At 43.6% G+C, this 16,885-nt stretch overlaps 1 protein-coding gene across 5 annotated transcripts in view; it reads right to left on the bottom strand.

The window, feature by feature from the left end:
• The window catches only part of HERC2 (HECT and RLD domain containing E3 ubiquitin protein ligase 2), a 232,287-nt gene that overhangs the window by 184,807 nt on the left and 30,595 nt on the right, over positions 1-16,885 (bottom strand). For 4 of the 5 annotated variants that reach the window (XM_057747100.1, XM_057747098.1, XM_057747097.1 and 1 more), the window contains exons 4-12: positions 14,505-14,642; positions 10,915-11,134; positions 8,164-8,264; positions 7,511-7,667; positions 6,952-7,062; positions 6,265-6,436; positions 4,369-4,542; positions 2,310-2,498; positions 1,561-1,712 (exon numbers count right to left, since the gene is read on the bottom strand). In XM_057747100.1, the coding sequence (XP_057603083.1) occupies positions 1,561-1,712; positions 2,310-2,498; positions 4,369-4,542; positions 6,265-6,436; positions 6,952-7,062; positions 7,511-7,667; positions 8,164-8,264; positions 10,915-11,134; positions 14,505-14,642 (1,414 nt within the window). Of the gene's footprint in view, positions 1-1,560; positions 1,713-2,309; positions 2,499-4,368; positions 4,543-6,264; positions 6,437-6,951; positions 7,063-7,510; positions 7,668-8,163; positions 8,265-10,914; positions 11,135-14,504; positions 14,643-16,885 lie in introns of those variants that run through there. The other variant, XM_057747101.1, reaches the window with a different exon arrangement.

Here is a 16,885-nt window from a genome sequence, read left to right as displayed (position 1 = left end):
GTAGTGGAAGTGCTCTGTATCTCAGTTATACTGGCTCCCACATGCATGCATTCATGAAGTATAAGTAAAGCTGATGAATTTGTAAATCTCATACACATGGTTGAAATTTATACATATTTGTTAAACAAATGAGGAAGGAATGATGGAGCAAGGATTACTAATCACACTGCAATCTGTATTTTACAAATGAAAAGGAGGAAGCAGCAAGGACTAATTGGGTAAAAGAGTCCCTAAACTGATTCTTTACTTTCAAAATTAGCAAAACGCCCTACGCTTATTTATAATCTAAAATATGTCTGTTGTGATTTGTAATACTCACTCTAGCCTCTCTAAAGACACAGTTCACTTCCTTTGTGACCCACTATTCTGCAAAATAAACACACACAGAGGCAGGGGCGCACACGGGAAGGGGGACAAATGACTCTACTCTGTACCACTTCCCCCTCTTCCATTCCGCTCAAATTTCAAACACCGCCCCCCCCCAAGTTTCTCTGCAGCTCCTGCCATTTGCACTGGTCTCCTTTCCTTCCCTCGACTCCCCGAGCAATGGACAACTTACTCGACCTAGTACTTAACTTCAACTGAGTATTATTTTATTACAAAGTAGTTGTATACTAATTACATATAACATAAAAAAAAAAAAGACTAATGCCTCCATCCTGTACCTCAACCCTTTAAAATCCCGTATGCCCCACGTTTATCCTGCCCCCCGCTGCTAACCTGAGAGTGACAATCATTCTAAGTTCTGTACTCCTCATTCCTTTTTTTCACCATCATTTTACCACATTTGTCTGAATCCCCTACACTGACAAGTCTGGAATATCAAGTCCGCTGAATGCTACACCCAGCATGCAGGACTCTTCCGTCACCATCTGGGATCCCTCCTGGCAGACATCTGCCTCCACACCAGTAAGGACCGGCCGGTCTCCCCTTGACCGCTGCTGCCCAACTCCCGGCTCAGGGCTCTGGCCACTGCAACATGGGGCTGCATCTTCAATTTCAACCTAAAGCCAGTGTTTCCTCCACCAGTCTCCACTCACAACAGCTACAAATGAAAGGGTTCCTGTGAATCTGAGGCAGCTGTCAGAATTCTGTATTTTCACAACCCTGAATTTAGAACAACCATTCTGGGTTTTTTTTCTGGTCTCTTACAATAATCAAAAGCTTCCGCAAAATAAGATATTAGGAAACTCTTGATTTCTGTAGCTGTGAAAATGACAGTAAGGCTCAAGGAAATGAGAACCTTATCTGATCGAGACATCTTGAGGTTGTAAATGAAGGAAGAGGAGTGTGCGATTTGGTTTAGAAAACTCCGCGCTGAGGGTACAGTGTGTGTAGCTAAAGCAGGAGTAGCCGAAGGCCAATGGATATCACTCTCTAGTGGTGGGCAGAACTCCCACCGCGTCACCCAGTGGAGAGCCATCCTGGCCGACCTTGCACCCCAGCCCTACATGTCTGAGCAGCTGCAAAACACCTCACCACACTTTTCTGTGCCAGCCTCTCTTGGTTATAGCAACACAAAAGAAGAGTGTGTCAGTTACAGGAATAGGCTGTACGTACACAGTGTCCCCGTGGCCTAGACGTCCGCCATCCCCACAGCCCCAGGAATACACCTCTCCAGTAGCTGCCAAGGCCAGATAGTGGTGACCGTCCGAATGGGCAGCAATTTTTACAATGTTTCTGGAGGCAAGACCCTGGACCAGCTGTGGGGCCTAAAAAGGTAAAAATACAAGAAAATTAGTAAGCAGTCCAAGGACAAAGCAAACAGCATGACTCGCCTCAACTGTGTACCTTACTTTAACAGACTCCTCTCGAATTAAAAGAACGTGAGCCCCTGGTGGTCGCCAGGCCACCTGTCCAGCCACTCTGCCCAGCACCAAGAGCACAGCATCAGGCGGGCGGCCTCCACATGCGCCGGGGCAGGACGAGGCCGCCCTCGCGCAGGGAAACCTGCCGCTGGAGGTGAAGAGCTCCTTCCTTTGACAGGAACACACCCAACCTGCCCCCAGCCCGACAATTTCCTCATTCATTACTTTCTGGCCCCCAAAGTGAAATGACTTTACAGTTTATAAATGGGAATAATAGTTGGCAATAATTGGCACTGTAAAGAGTTTCTGAGCTTAAGAACTAAGAAATTCTGCCCCAAAAAACTTGACAATAATGACTACGATTAAAATTTTCAAACATGACTAATAATAGACAACACACAAGTGCTTATAAATCTTCAGAAATCAACTGACATAAAGAAAAACAAGATCCATAGTATCTACAGCAGAGAGGCCCCTCCACCAACCCGCCCCAGCACCTACCAGAGTGTCACTGTTGTAGGCCTGCGTGTACACACGGCCATTTCTTGATAAGATCAGGAAGCGCTTCTCCGCACAGGCAATCTGCGTGACCCCCAGGTTGGCAAGACCTTCACACTGAATTGGACCGATCACATTGGCGTAGTATTTCCATCCTATTAACCCCCATCCTATGACCTCTTGCAATGATCCCTGTCAGATAACAAAGTAAGTAAACATTTTCTTTATATCAGCAAGAAAATATCTTTCTTAAACAAAAGGAAGAATAATCCATGCAAGGAGTAACAATGAGATACAGTAAGATAAAAATAAAGCAATTAAAGAAAGAAGCTGATTCACAATATCAAAATGACTCAGGATACCCCATACGGCCTCAGTTAGCAGGTAAGATGAAGTGACTGAACAGGGTTCTTTTCCACAGCATTTCGTTTTAACAGAGCCCATTAAAAAGCAGTACAAGTAGACCTGAAACATATTTTAAATGCTGAAACCATATCGGTTGCCACTTGTGGTTACAGGCACGGACCGAAGGTGCGAGGACGCACCTAGGAGACTAGCACCCCACTGCTGGTGGGATGAGAGGCATGAGCCACACGAGGGCAACACGGGGGTAACTGGCTCACACGTCCACACAATGGGCACATCTCCGCTGCACACGTGGGCACACACAGACAGGAACAAAGGTGCAGGGCACCATCGCAGCACCACCTGAGTAGCAAACTTCTCACAACACAAGTGTCCACCAGTGGGAGACTGATTCTAAAACATTACGACACATCCACAGGTGCACCACTAAGCTGCTTTTAAAAAGAAAGAGACAAGCGCTGTATATATACAGAGAACTCTTCAGTATTCTGCTTAGTGCAAAAACAAGCTACAGAAGTGATATAATACACAACCACTGAGAGAACACTGCATCAGAGACCAGAAAATTGAGAAGCAATAGGTGGAAAACGGGGTGCGAGGAGGCAGCGGGTGAAGAAGTGACAGTGTCTTTGCATTTAGTTTTTATTTTTGAACCATGTGAATGTATAACTTATTTGGAAAACATAAATAACTATAAAATAAAATAAATACTCTTCATATTAAAAATTAAGTTAGAAGGAATTCCCTGGTGGTCCAGAGCATAGGACTCTGTGCTCTCACTGACAAGGGCCCAGCTTCAATCCCTGGTCAGGGAACTAAGATCCCACAAGCCACGTGGTGCAGCCAAAAAAAAAAAAAATTAAAAGTTAGAAAAATCTGCACTTTGCTGTACAGCATAAACTAACAACACTGTAGATCAACTATACTCCCATTAATTTAAACAATATTATTAATATAGTATTTATTAAAAATTAATTTCATAAATAAAAGTACTTATGCTGCCAAAACAAACAAACAAAAAAGTTAAGAAAAATCTGGATTCAAAACCAGGATTCTTCCGTGTGACCTTGGCAAGTTCACTGCCACTCCAAACGACAGCCTTCTCACTCATGCTATGGGCAATGCTGTGATGACCAGGTGTGACTGTGTGAGGTCCCCACACACACAGACTAGTGTCGGACACATCACTCCAGTTGTCCTGAGGAAGACAGCACGGCATGTGGCCGCGTGAGCACAGGCGAGCTCTGTGGGGAGGTGCCTCCTGAATCTGGAACCTGGGGCACGGGATGGCCCTGAGCCCCAGTGCCTCAGCCTGCCCATCACTCATTGTGACCGCCGGCGACACCTTAAAGCAGCAGTCCCCAACCTTTCCGGCACCAGGGGCCAGTTCCATGGAAGACAATTTTTCTGCAGATAGGGGAGCGGGGGGGGGGGGGGATGGTCAGGCGGTAATGGAGCGATGGGGAGTGACAGGGAGCGGCAGGTGGAGCTTCACCCGCCCACCGCCGGTTCCTAACAGGCCATGGACTGGCACCAGTTTGCCGCCTGGGGTTGGGGACCCCTGCCATAAAGTGTATACATGTTTAAAAGCTGAAAGCCAAATCCACCCCAGCACCAGAGAAAGTGAGTCTCCCCACAGGCACACAATGAAAATCCAGGAACACGCACACACAGTCAGCACTGCTGCCACACTTACCTTATGAGACGTCGGAGAGCTACAGAGGGGCGGCATACAGGGGGCGGCCAGGCGGTCTAAGTGGGCCACGACCACAGCGGCGGTCTGCCGTAAGTCTATGGCGAGCTCGTTGTCTTGTGGAAGAGTAAGGTGCCTCAGGAAACTCTCATTGGGGCTCAGAGGGCCAGACAAAAGCTAGAGAAGAAAAGTAAAGAAACGCCTTTAGAAATGGTGGGAAACATTAAAGTAACACATGAGCCTTTCAGCACTCTACATTTTGGTATTCACAGTTAGCCACTATCACAGTTAGCCACTATCTGTAAACCTGCCCCTTTCTGGCTATCAAATAAGACGTGCTGCTGATGCACTGAGCCCCACACGTACTGCACACAGCGGGGCCCACGCATCCGCACAGCCGTCACCCGTGTGCCGCCTCCACACGGGTCAATCGCACAGCCTGACCGTCCTCGGGCTCACCACCCCAAGGACCCTCAAAAGAACGCAGAGCAATCTTCCTGGGAACAAAGCACTGTACCTCAACCTGACTTTGAAAATTAAAAACAAAAAACAGTTACTTTAATCTAAATGCTGCCCACTCATCAGAAAACCTAATTTCATATGCACACTAAGTAATAATTCTAATTCTTCTAAAGCCAGAATAGCCTTACTATCATTAAAGACTGCAAAGTAAAAATTAAGCCAAAACTTCATAATGGAATAGCTAAGCCTTTCCAGAAAAGACCTGCAAAATCAAACGTACCTCTAAAAAGCAGCAGTCCCAGGGGTTCGGCCCTGGGCAAGCCCTGCTCTGTCACCAGCCTCAGTTTCCTGCGACTAAACACCATGATGACTTAGGTGACATTGTGTGACGACCCACACTCAGGAAGGGCCAACAAAGTGAGTCACTATTTTCAATGCTCTTTTTCTAATATTTTTCTAGAAGTGTGCATTTCAGTCTTGGCTCCTTGCTGCCAACGCAGCTGTTGCTGGCTGATGGAGGTGCTGTCCATAAACGGCACGTGGAGGAGGACTGAGCAGAAGAGAAGATTTGCCTGGGCCCCCAGCACAGTCAAAACCCAGCCACAGTAACTGCTCTCCACTCAGACAGAGCAAGGGGTCATGGCAGAGCAGCCCCTCTGAAGTGGACGCGCCTTCCCGCTCCAGCTGAGCCTCGCCTCCCTGGGCCCAAGTCAGCGCTGCAGGTGCCGTAGAATGCACTGGACTCACACTTTCTTCCCGAAACACCATCAGGATTTTCACCCACCTTCACGCCGCTACTAACTCGCCCCTACATGGAGGGGAATGTGCCTTCTTTACACCCTCCACAGCCCATCACAGCCAAGCACAGCACCTGGGGCTGCTGGGACACACAGGCACTAAACCCGCAAAACAAAGGGCTCCGTAGCTGCAGTGCAGCGGCAGGAAACCGCGTGGCCAGCAGGGCAGCAGATGGTCTAAGAGCACGAGCCGATAAACACTAGGAAATGTGCTTCTAATACACGCAAGCACCCAGGGTCTGCAAAGCACAGCTGGCTCTGGTCACTCCTTTGCTACAAAGAACCCAAATGTGATCATGTGATATTCTGCTACATCAGCTGTGATCCACCCATGACCTCCACATCCATCCCACTCCTGACTCACTGTTTGCTTTGGTTTTTTTATTTTTGGCCATGCTACCCAGCTTGTGGGATCTTAGTTCCCTGACCAGGGAATGAACCCATGTCCCCTGCAGTGGAAGCACAGACTTCTAACCACCGGACCACCAGGGAACTCCCTGACTCACTGTTGTAACACTCCCCCCAGAAGCAACTACCACCACAGACATGTGCTCTGGTCTTGTGTATAAAAGACCACCTCCTTTAGGATAAGCAAAATGAAGAGAGCTACTCAAGTGCAAAGTCTTGTGATGGCACCTACATGAGTGTCGCCCTCTGTATGGGGGGCATCTTTATTGCAGATGATGCTCTGGAACCTCTGCAGCAAAGGAAGAAGGGGGGCACTGGTGCCCTGGGCAGACCGCTCATTGTCAGTTTCCTGGGTCCCGCTGTCCCACAACTGAAGCAGCAACAGGATAGCAGATAACATTTGGCTGGAAGAGAAAATATTTTTATTCTCTAGTAAAAACAGATTAACTTTTTTTGTCATGGTCTGTAAAAAATAAAAGCAAATAGCTAAATAAAATTGAAGAAATACTTTAGATTTGAAAGGAAACGAAAACAAGGCCATGAAAACAATTCTTGGCAGTAAAATCACTAAATCAATGCCAAGATTTCAGCACAAGATATCCACCTTCTGTGGATAAGAAATATAAAACCATTAAGAAGCTCAAACATCACTTTCTACAGGGAATTTCTAGGGCCTTAAATTAATGGAATAAAAATAAGTATTAGAAGAAAATTGAGAGAAAAAAAAGAACAGTTCCTAGACTACTGGAAAGTTGAACACAAAAGGAAGTAAAGAAAACTTAGGTGTACCCAGGTCTGAAAAAAAAGGGTCTTGGGACACAGTTCTTTGGTCACAGACGACCACGCATTTGCTGCAATCACAAACAGCTCAACGAAATGCAGCAGCTGCTCGGATACTCCCAGCCTAGGGCACCCTCACCTCAGCGTGCCTCTCTGCACAGCCAGCTCTAACAGGATGGCCAGGGCCAGGTGCTGGTCCTGCAAGGGGATACTTCCTGGCCCTTTGGTACCAGGCGTTCCATGAACATCCCTGAAATGACAGCAGAGGATGCAGGGACAAGGTAACAACAGAGCTTAAAGACAGCATGCTTAAAACAAGCATGTTAATAATGTTAAATTAAGTACCATCCCTTTCCCACAGAGAAATATATTTTTAAAATTTAGAATCAAGTTTCTGAGACTTGCTTACTCAAATTTAATCTGAGATTCTAAAGTATACAATTAACTTGTAAAGATATGGTTTTATTAAAAGTATTAATTTGGATACTATATGATGATTACATTAGAAAACATATTCCAAGTTGCTGTAGCATAAAACTACTTATATCATTATTCAAATCATGAGTCTGAGGGTGTGCTGGAAACTTGCCAGGAATCAACCTACTAAGTTTCTTAGCTCTAAAGAGAAGAAGGTGAGACAAGACTTTGAAGCATGCTGGAATCATTCACACAGAAAGATGTGAAAAGGAAGAACTCACCCGGTCACAACGGACCTGAGGAACCGGGTTGCTCTTTCTACCACCTCCAGCCACACAGAGGACACTGTGCTCTCATCAAAGAGTGAGGCCTCGGGCAGGGCTCTCAGGGCATCCAGGGATTCCTGCAACAGCTCACTGCAGAGGTCTGCGTCCTCCCCTGGGCACACACAAGGCAGATGAGGCCACCCATCCCCGGGCAGCACACAGACAGAGCCCTCCCCTCTCTCCCAGGCAGGTCTCCTACATCAGAGTGAGAGGAGGCCATTGGCACATTTTCCATCTCTCACTTGCCTCTCAATGAGATACCCCAAGAACTCAGAGACTAACACTGAACAGTTGCTCCAACATCAATTCTTTATTGTATGACTCTCATGTGAGCAACTCTAACTTCTAGTTCTCCTAGAAAATAAATCAGTACTGAGGCACTGTGGTGGTTCACCTGGGATGTGTGTGCACACACACCCTTTTTTTTTTTTTTTGAGAAACACAGGCCTGCAAAGTCAAACAGACTATGTCGCTTCTCATTTTACAAATAGGGAAAATGAGGCATAGAGAGCACATGGGATCAACCCAGGGGCATGTGGTGGCAGAGGTGAGGAAAGAACCCACATCTCCTGATGTGGCAGGAAACAAAACACGCAGGGCACACATACCTGACCGCCAGGCCCTGCGCAAAAACGCAAAGGCAAAGGAGAGAGCTGCTCGGGACCCAACTCTCGCAAGGCCTTCCACCCCTCTGCCTGTTGGCCGGGAGCTGCAGGCAACACATGGGGGGGTGGGAATTGGTCAGTCAGAGGCATGTGCAAATTCTAAAATAAAGTAAGTAATACGAAAGGATTTGTTCCAAAATGTGATCAGTGGGTTTCTTTAGATAGCGGGATCACAAATGACTCAGTTTCATACTTAAAAACTTTTATCAAATGTCCTTTGTAAAGGAAAAGTTTTCTCTTTGAGGGGAAAAAAAAGACATTTACAAAGAATTTTAAATGACTTGCAAAAACACGTGACATAATTTCAGAGAACTAATATTATTAGTTGGGGGAAGACAGACGGTAAACAGAAAACAAACAGATAAACATAAAAGGGGGGATAAAACTTCATGAAGTAAAGAAGAGGTGAGTGAGGAGTGAGGAGCACACAAGGAACAATGCGACAAGTGCCTGGGACGCACCAGGCCTAGCAGCCTGCTCTGGCTCTCCCTGCTTAGCCCACGTGAGGGATGCCGGCCGCCGGCCCTGAACTCATGCTACTCTCCTTCAACCCCCCGCTGAGCGGACCCTCGCCCGAATGCAGTGTCATCATTCTCATGTGTCTTTTTAAGCTTTTTACTACTTACACATGTTAATTGAACAAGACATGGTTTCATTTTGCATGTATTAAGAAGTTATACAAACCAGAAATATCATCCTTTTTTAAAAAAAACTAAAATACAAAAATGTGTGTACAATATAAACTTAATCATACGAAGCAAACAATTTTATTTTCAACTTTATACTGTTATATATTTCTACCATATACTTCATTCTCCAAATTCACTATAATTTGCTTTCATAATCAGGGAGAAATGCTATTAAAAATGGGCAATGATATGGAATGATCTTCCCAAGATACAACACCAAGTCAAATTAGCGGTGAGGAACATGGGAACCCAACAGAGGCAGCCGCTATGCACAAGTCTGTGAACCTGACCAATGCAGGATACGTGCTAGGGGAGCTCTAGGAGGAAACACAAGAAACTGTAATTAGTGGCTGCTTCCTATTAGGGGACTGGATGCCTGGGAGACAGGAATACGGAGATTTACAGTGAATGAGAACTATAAACTTTACAAGATACAGATGTATATTAAGACATGTGGTCTTTAAAACAGGAAATACACATGCAAAATAAATTCAGATGAGGTGGGAGGAGAATCCTGCTCAGGGTACCCACTAAGAAAGCTGTTCCAGGAGAAGCAGGAAGCTGGGGCTCCCCTCAGCCAATTGTGATCTTATCCAAGGAGAGAGAGCCCAACAGTCCTAAACCTGTACAGTGTAAGAACTACTAAATCTTCTACAAGCGGCTCTCTATTTTATAGCTACTTAAGAAAACAGAAATAGAAATAGCTTGGACATACCCCCATCTATGCTAATCAACTACCCAACCCATAGCTAGTTCTGTGAAAAAAGTAAAACCCAGTACTACCCAAATAAGTTGAGAAATGAGGGAAAGAAATCCACAAAAATTTAGGAGATCGCACTACACACCTAACAGAATGGCTAAAATAAGAGACATCACAGAACGCTGACGAGGACATGGAGAAACGGAACCACTCATACATGGCTTATGAGAATGTAAAATGGTACAGCTGTTCTGGAGACAGTAGGAATATGTCTTTCAAACCTAAACATAAGACCCAGCAATCGCACTCTAGGCCTTTATTCCAGAGAAATGAAACTTAGGTTCACACAAAAACCTGTACACAAATATTCATGGCAGCTTTATTCAAGATACTCAAAAATTATGAACAACTGAGATGGCCTTCAAAGGCTGAGTGGTCAAACAAAATGTGGTGCATCCCTATACAGAGTCCCGCTCAACAGTGAGGACACATGCTCCCACCTGGGAGGATCGCAGAGGAATAACACTGAGTGGAAAAGCCAGCATCAAAAGGTTACATAATAAACATGGAGAACAGTTTAATGTTTGCAGCTATGAAAAAGGGTCCTTGTCCTGTATCCTGACTGTACCAATACTGACAGAAATCTACACCTGTGATAAAATGACATGCAAACTCACACACACACACACACACACACACACACACAGAGGACTCAGAGCATGCAAAACAGGAAATCTGAGTATGACAGGTAAAAATGTATCAAAGTCAACATCGTAGTTGTGATTTTGTACTACAGTTTTGCACGTGGTCACCACTACGGAAACTGGCTGAAGAGTATAAGGAATCTCTATGTTATTTCTTACAACTGCATATGAATCTATAAAAGCATCTCTTGTAATAAAAAATAAGTATATCACATTAAGAAGAAAAAAATGAAGCATCTAAACTAGTTAAGCACTACTGTGATCTGATAATCCCTATCCAGTACACACATAAAAGGAGTATAATGTTCAGATTCCATTCTCAAACTAAACACGCTGATCTAAACTTCTGATTTTCTGACTGGCTTCTACAGTTACTGACCGAAAAGCGTCTTTAAATTAATGGTTCAGGGTACAGCCTGTTACTTTATGAGCAAACTAGGAAAGCCATTCTCCAGATTATATGAAACATACAAAAAGGGAAAGCAAGAATAAAATTTCAGAAAACAAAAACAGGCTATATTGAAAGCATTAAACTTTCTTAAACAAAACAGCCTGAGATTTATATTTAGCTGGTATCAGGATTCTTTCTTAATTATATTACCTTTTTTTGTCCACAGGAGGCAAAGAAACATTGCTGCTTTTCCATTTAACTTTGACATTCTCCTGGAAAACAGTTCTATTCAAGGCAATGAAATACCGTTCCAAAACAACAAGCCTCTGCTTGAGTCTCAGGGCTGAAAGGGTAGTGGTGGCTGACTGGATGGCCAGAGCTTGTTGCTCTTTAACCAACACGGAAAGACACTCCTTCAGTTCATTCACATCTAGAAAACAAGATAAACACCCACCCCTGAATATCATGGGCACAGTCTGCTGTAATGTTGGTAAAATAGGTAACAATAACAGGTAACAGCTGAGTGCTTAACGTGTGCCATGAACAGTGTGAAGCACTTTGCACACATTAGGTAACCCTCACGAGCACCATCAAGAGGTAGCACTGCGCGTGCATTCTGTGCAGGAGGGACCCTGAGGCACAGAGTTATTTGCCCAAGGTCCTAGACAGAGAGAAACCATATCCAGCATTTTCATGGTATGAAACCAAATTCAAAATAAAAACCATGTTTCAGTAAGTTGCCCAGCATACGTGGCTGATGAAAGGTAATACATTTACTGACTATTTCAGAGAAAGATGAAGTAACCAGTCAAATGTGCTATGGGTAAGTGTATTTCATCATACTACTCTCTCTACTGTGTATGTTTGAAATTTTCTATGTTTAAGGACTTTTTTTTTAGGTACCTACAAGAAAATTACATGAATGAAAATAATTAAAAGGAGTCTTGTCTTACAATTAGGCATAAGGCTGCCTTAAGTTGAACTGTAAATTAAGTTACCTTCCACCAATCCCCTATACCAATGAAGCACCCAGTGGTGATGAGAGCAGGGATGTCCTGTGCCTGCTGTTCTCTCTCTGATATTTATTAGCTATGAGGCCAAAACAGTCATCACCCTGGTAGCCTCACATCCCAAGAGACAACAGCCACACACCTGACTTCCCCTATATGGAAGACATTCATTTTTAGCTACCCATGACCTAAACATGCTTTTCCTATGAGAGACGAGGGGATCACAGAGGCGTCAGATGGACACACCTCACCACTCTCTAGGGAGGCCACCAAAACAAAGCTTCCCTCCCCACCCACAGGCACTATGGCCCAGAGACGCACATCCAGACACCAGAGGTTGGATGCTAAGTCTGGAAAGCTCCACTACCTAAAATGGCTGTTACAGAAAACTAGATGAAAAAATATTGGGTTTTGGGGGGATTTTTTTGAAAAATACTTTAGGAACTTCCCTGGTGGTCCAGTGGTTAAGACTCCACACTTCCAACACAAGGGGCAGGGATTCGCTCCCTGGTCGGGGAACTAAGATCCCTCATGCCATGTGGCGTGGACAAAAAAAGAAAAAAAAAAATTTTTTTTATTTTAAAAAAATATATAGATTTCAAAAACACTAAAAGTAATGTAATAGAAAAATACATGAGAAAAGCATTAATAAAAATAAATGTTTTTTTAAAATATTTTAAATTCCATCCTAGGCTCAGGATGAAGAAACAAAAAGACTTACACAAGAAGGGCTATCCCAACCCTTCACAGGCATCCTTGCAGAATCATCCTTGGCCCAGGTGAGTAAGTAAAGAAACAAAGAAACAAATCATGAAGACCATAGGGGGGCAGCAGGTGGGGAGCCAGAACTCCCATCCCCTTCTGACAGTAACAAGGTAGAGCACACCCGCGCCCTGCCAAGACGGTGTCAAAGAAAGCCAATGAAACGATCTCAGAACATAACATGAAGATGTCCATGTTTCAACAGACAGTCACTCATCACACCAAGAACCAGGACAATATCAAAATGAATTTTAAAAAGACAATCAACAGATGGAAATACCAGATGACAGAGACGTTAGAATATGCTGACACAGATTTTTAAGAAGCCACAATAAGGAAATAGTACAAGAAGCAAAAATAAACACACTTGAAACATATGAAAAAGTACAAAACCTAAGACAAGAAAAAAGGAGATTTATTTACCAAAAAACAAAAAAAAAACACCAAATGGAAATTTGGGGACCAAAAAACCTAATAACCAAAATAAAAAGTTTGGTGAAAGGGCTCAACAGTAGAATAGAAAAAAACAAAAGATAAAGAATCACTAAATCAGAAGCTACAAGTTGCCGAATGTGAATAAAGAGAGAAAGTGCTCTGGAAAAATAAAACTGCACAGAACTGAAAATATGCTAGAGGGACTCAATAGCACATTACATGAAGCAGCAGAAAAGGTCAGCAAACTTGAAGACAGCGCACTGTAATTCCCCCAACCAGAGCAACAGAAAGAAAACAGAATGAAAAATGTGAAAACAGCTTAAGAGATATATGACACTCTATCAAGCAGATGAACATTCACAAGGTCCCAGAAGGGCAAGAAGCAGAGAAAGGGACAGAAAACTTATTTGATGTAATAGAGGTAAAAACTTCCCTAACCTGAGGAAGGAAACACTGAGATCCAGCAAGTCCTGAGAGTTCCAAACAGAAAACAAAAGACACCCACAACAAAACAACATAATTAAAATGTCAAAGGTTAAAAACAAGGGCTTCCCTAGTGGCGCAGTGGTTAAGAATCCCCCTGCCAATGCAGGGGACATGGGTTCGAACCCTGGTCCAGGAAGATCCCACATGCCACGGAGCAACTAAGCCCATGAGCCACAACTACTGAGCCCGTGAGCCACAACTACTGAAGACCGCATGCATAGAGCCCATACTCCAAGACAAGAGAAGCCACTGCAACGAGAAGCCTGTGCACTGCAATGAAGAGTAGCCCCCACTCTCTGCAACAAGAGAAAGTCTGCACACAGCAATGAAGACCCAACGCAGCCAAAACTATTAAATAAATAAATAAATAAATAAATAAATAAATAAATCCACCTGCCAATGCAGGGGACACGGGTTCGAGCTCTGGTCCAGGAATATCCCACATGCCACAGAGCAACTAAGCCCGTGTGCCACAACTACTGAGCCCACATGCTTCAACTACTGAAGCCCACATGCCTAGAGCCAGTGCTCCACAACAAGAGAAGCCACAGCAATGAGTAGCCTGTGCACCACAGCAGAGCAGCCCCCGCTCACCACAACTAGAGAAAGCCCAGGCACAGGAACGAAGACCCAATGCAGCCACAAATCAATCAATCAATAAATTGATAAAAGCCATTATTTAAAAAAAAGAAAATTACAGCTTTAACATATACAGAGTTTTAAAAAAAATAAATAAAATAAGTAAATAAAAATAAAAATTCCATGACCAAAAAGAAGTCCATCTATTCTATCTAGAAAATGAGTGCCAGGGACTTCCTTGGTGGTCCAGTGACTAAGACTCCAAGCTCCGAATGCAGGAGGCCCTGATTCAACCCTTGGTCAAGGAATTAGATCCCATATGAATGCCACAACTAAGACTCAGCACAGCCAAGTAAATAAATAAATAAATATTTAAATATCAAAAAAAAAAGAAATAAAGAAAGAATAGTGTGGAACGTAATAATGTGCTTTAAAAGAAAAAAGAAAAAAAGAAAGAGAAAAAGAAAGAAAGGAAATGAGTGCCAGATCAATCATTCCAAAGAGCCAGAAGTTAAAACATCACAGTACCTGGTTGCTTGCCCCATACCCAGCTCTCTAGGATTGATTTGGCCCTATATGCAGGTGCAGGAGTTTCTTCCTCTTCTTTTTTCTCTTTGTCATTCAGATCTTCTTTCTTTGTTCCAATCTGAGTATCAACACCATCATCTGGAAAATTTTTTTAAAATTTAAGTGTATAAATTGCTTTTTAAAATGTAACATCTCTTTGCCAGTCCCTCCCAGAAATGGAAAGGTCAAGTTACTACACACATCATTAGCTGACCATTTGATGACTGGGAGATAAAAATGACATGAATCATCAATGTAACAGAAACAGTGTGATTTATGAAGTAATGAATGGCCCGGTGACCCTTTTAATTTAAAAAATCAATATATATCCAAATTGTTCTTGGAAGCGTATCTTTCAAAATAATTCCAATTTCCTACTATATTTCACAACTAAGAAACTTAGTCTTTGATATTAACATTAATTGTTTTTATCCAGTGATTCCCAATTGCTGTGTGTCCACAAGAAGGGAGGTTGTGGAATGGGAATATGATTCAAAAACCATTTTCAACCCTATATGTATGGCCCTATCCACCACCACTGAGAAACACACAAGACCACTACCACCGCCTGAGTATAACTGAGGAGCACCACAATGCACGAGAAAACGGAGAACCACGATTTCAGGCCTCTGACCATTTCAGTCCAGAAAAAATGTCATCAAACTCCTTACACAGCAAGTTAAGAGGGAACTAATATTAACCTTGAGGTGTAAATGTGTCCTAGCCTAGAAGGTCCTGATTAAAAGAACTATTTTCTAAATGACATAATTAGAAACATATGAGTGACCCTTGAACAACATGCAGTCGAAAATCCACGTGTACGTTATCATCAGCCCTCCACATCCGTTCTTCCGTGTCCAGCAATTCAAACACCCAAGAATCATGCAGTACCGCAGTATGTTCACTACTGAAAAAAAACCTGCTTATACGTGGACCTGTAAAGCTCAGACCCGTATCATTCAAACCCGTCAACTGTATATCGTATCACAAACAGTGAGGGGCATCTAAAAATACCTAAAACCAACAAGGGACAGAAGAAACTCCTACATACTATAAGAAAAATATCAAATATCCAACAGAAGGAACCCCAAACAGCTAATGCTATGAAGAGATAAACTCATATTCAGAAAAATATAAATTAAAATAATGAAATATTACTTTACACTCACCAAATTCACAACTGTTAGAAAGTTAAAATATAAGCTCCAAGGCAGGAATTTTTTTTTCCTTTCTCATCTGGTTTGCTCTCCTATATATCCCAAGTGCCTAGAACAATGCATGCCCGGGAATAAGCCAAGTGTCAGTGGAAATGTGGGGCTGGAGGCACCAATCTGCAGGCACAGCTGGTGGGAGCGGACCCCACAGCCCAGCTGGAGAGCAGTCTAGCGCAGCAGAGTCCCACAGAGGTGCTCCAGCGCCGCCAGGGGCTACGCCCACAGAGCCCACACCCAGGCCTGTGACTGGGAGGACTCGGAAGACAGAGACACACGCAATCTAACAACCCGGACACAACTTAAAAATACAGCGCTGGGCTAAGGAACCGCACATTCCACGTACACGAACTTACAATACGCGCACATTGTACGCTAGTATGTTTTCAATGGCATAGAAATAAGTACATTACAAAGAAAAATACTTAAAAATATGGATTTGGAAATGGTGTGCCAGAAACTGACGAGTGTCATTAACTCAACCCTCTGCCCCTGAGGCCCGAGAAAAGGCCCTTGTCACCAGCACACTTCATGTGTCCCGTTCTCTCAACCTCCCGCCACAGCTATGGCTAACAGTACCTCTCCTAGTTTCAGAAACGTCCAGGGAGTTCCTGAGCAGTCCAGTGGTTGAGACTCTGCGCGCTCACTGCCAAGGGTCCAGGTTTAGTCCCTGGTTGGGGAACTGAGATCCCACAAACCATGCAGCACAGCCCAAAAGAAAAAGGTATATCCAACAAGCTCCTGGGCATTAAATATAGATTTTTTTGTAATGTGTACATTTTATACATTACAGATGTAAAACCATATAGTGCCTCTAAAGTAAGCACTATAGATTTGCTTAAGTCACAGAAAAAGTCAGTCTTGAAATCAGGTTCTCAACCCTTAAAACACATCAGAAGCAGGAGGTGAGGGACACAGACACGTATTCACCCCCCCCCACACACACACACACACATGCACATTTTCAACACCAAGCCTCAGTTTTATCACCAGAGATTCTGATTCAGCTGGTCTGGGATATAGCCTGGGCACCAGCATTTTTAAGTTCCCAGGTATTCCTAATATTCAGCCAGATTTAAGGACCACTGGCACAGACAGTAAAACCTTAGTAAGACAACACAAATGCAACTG

Source organism: Hippopotamus amphibius, chromosome 8 (assembly GCF_030028045.1).
Source record: "Hippopotamus amphibius kiboko isolate mHipAmp2 chromosome 8, mHipAmp2.hap2, whole genome shotgun sequence".
In the NCBI taxonomy this organism is placed as follows: Eukaryota; Metazoa; Chordata; class Mammalia; order Artiodactyla; family Hippopotamidae; genus Hippopotamus; species Hippopotamus amphibius.
The sequence above is the reverse complement of the archived record's forward strand: the minus strand, read 5'-3'. Positions and strand labels throughout refer to the sequence as shown.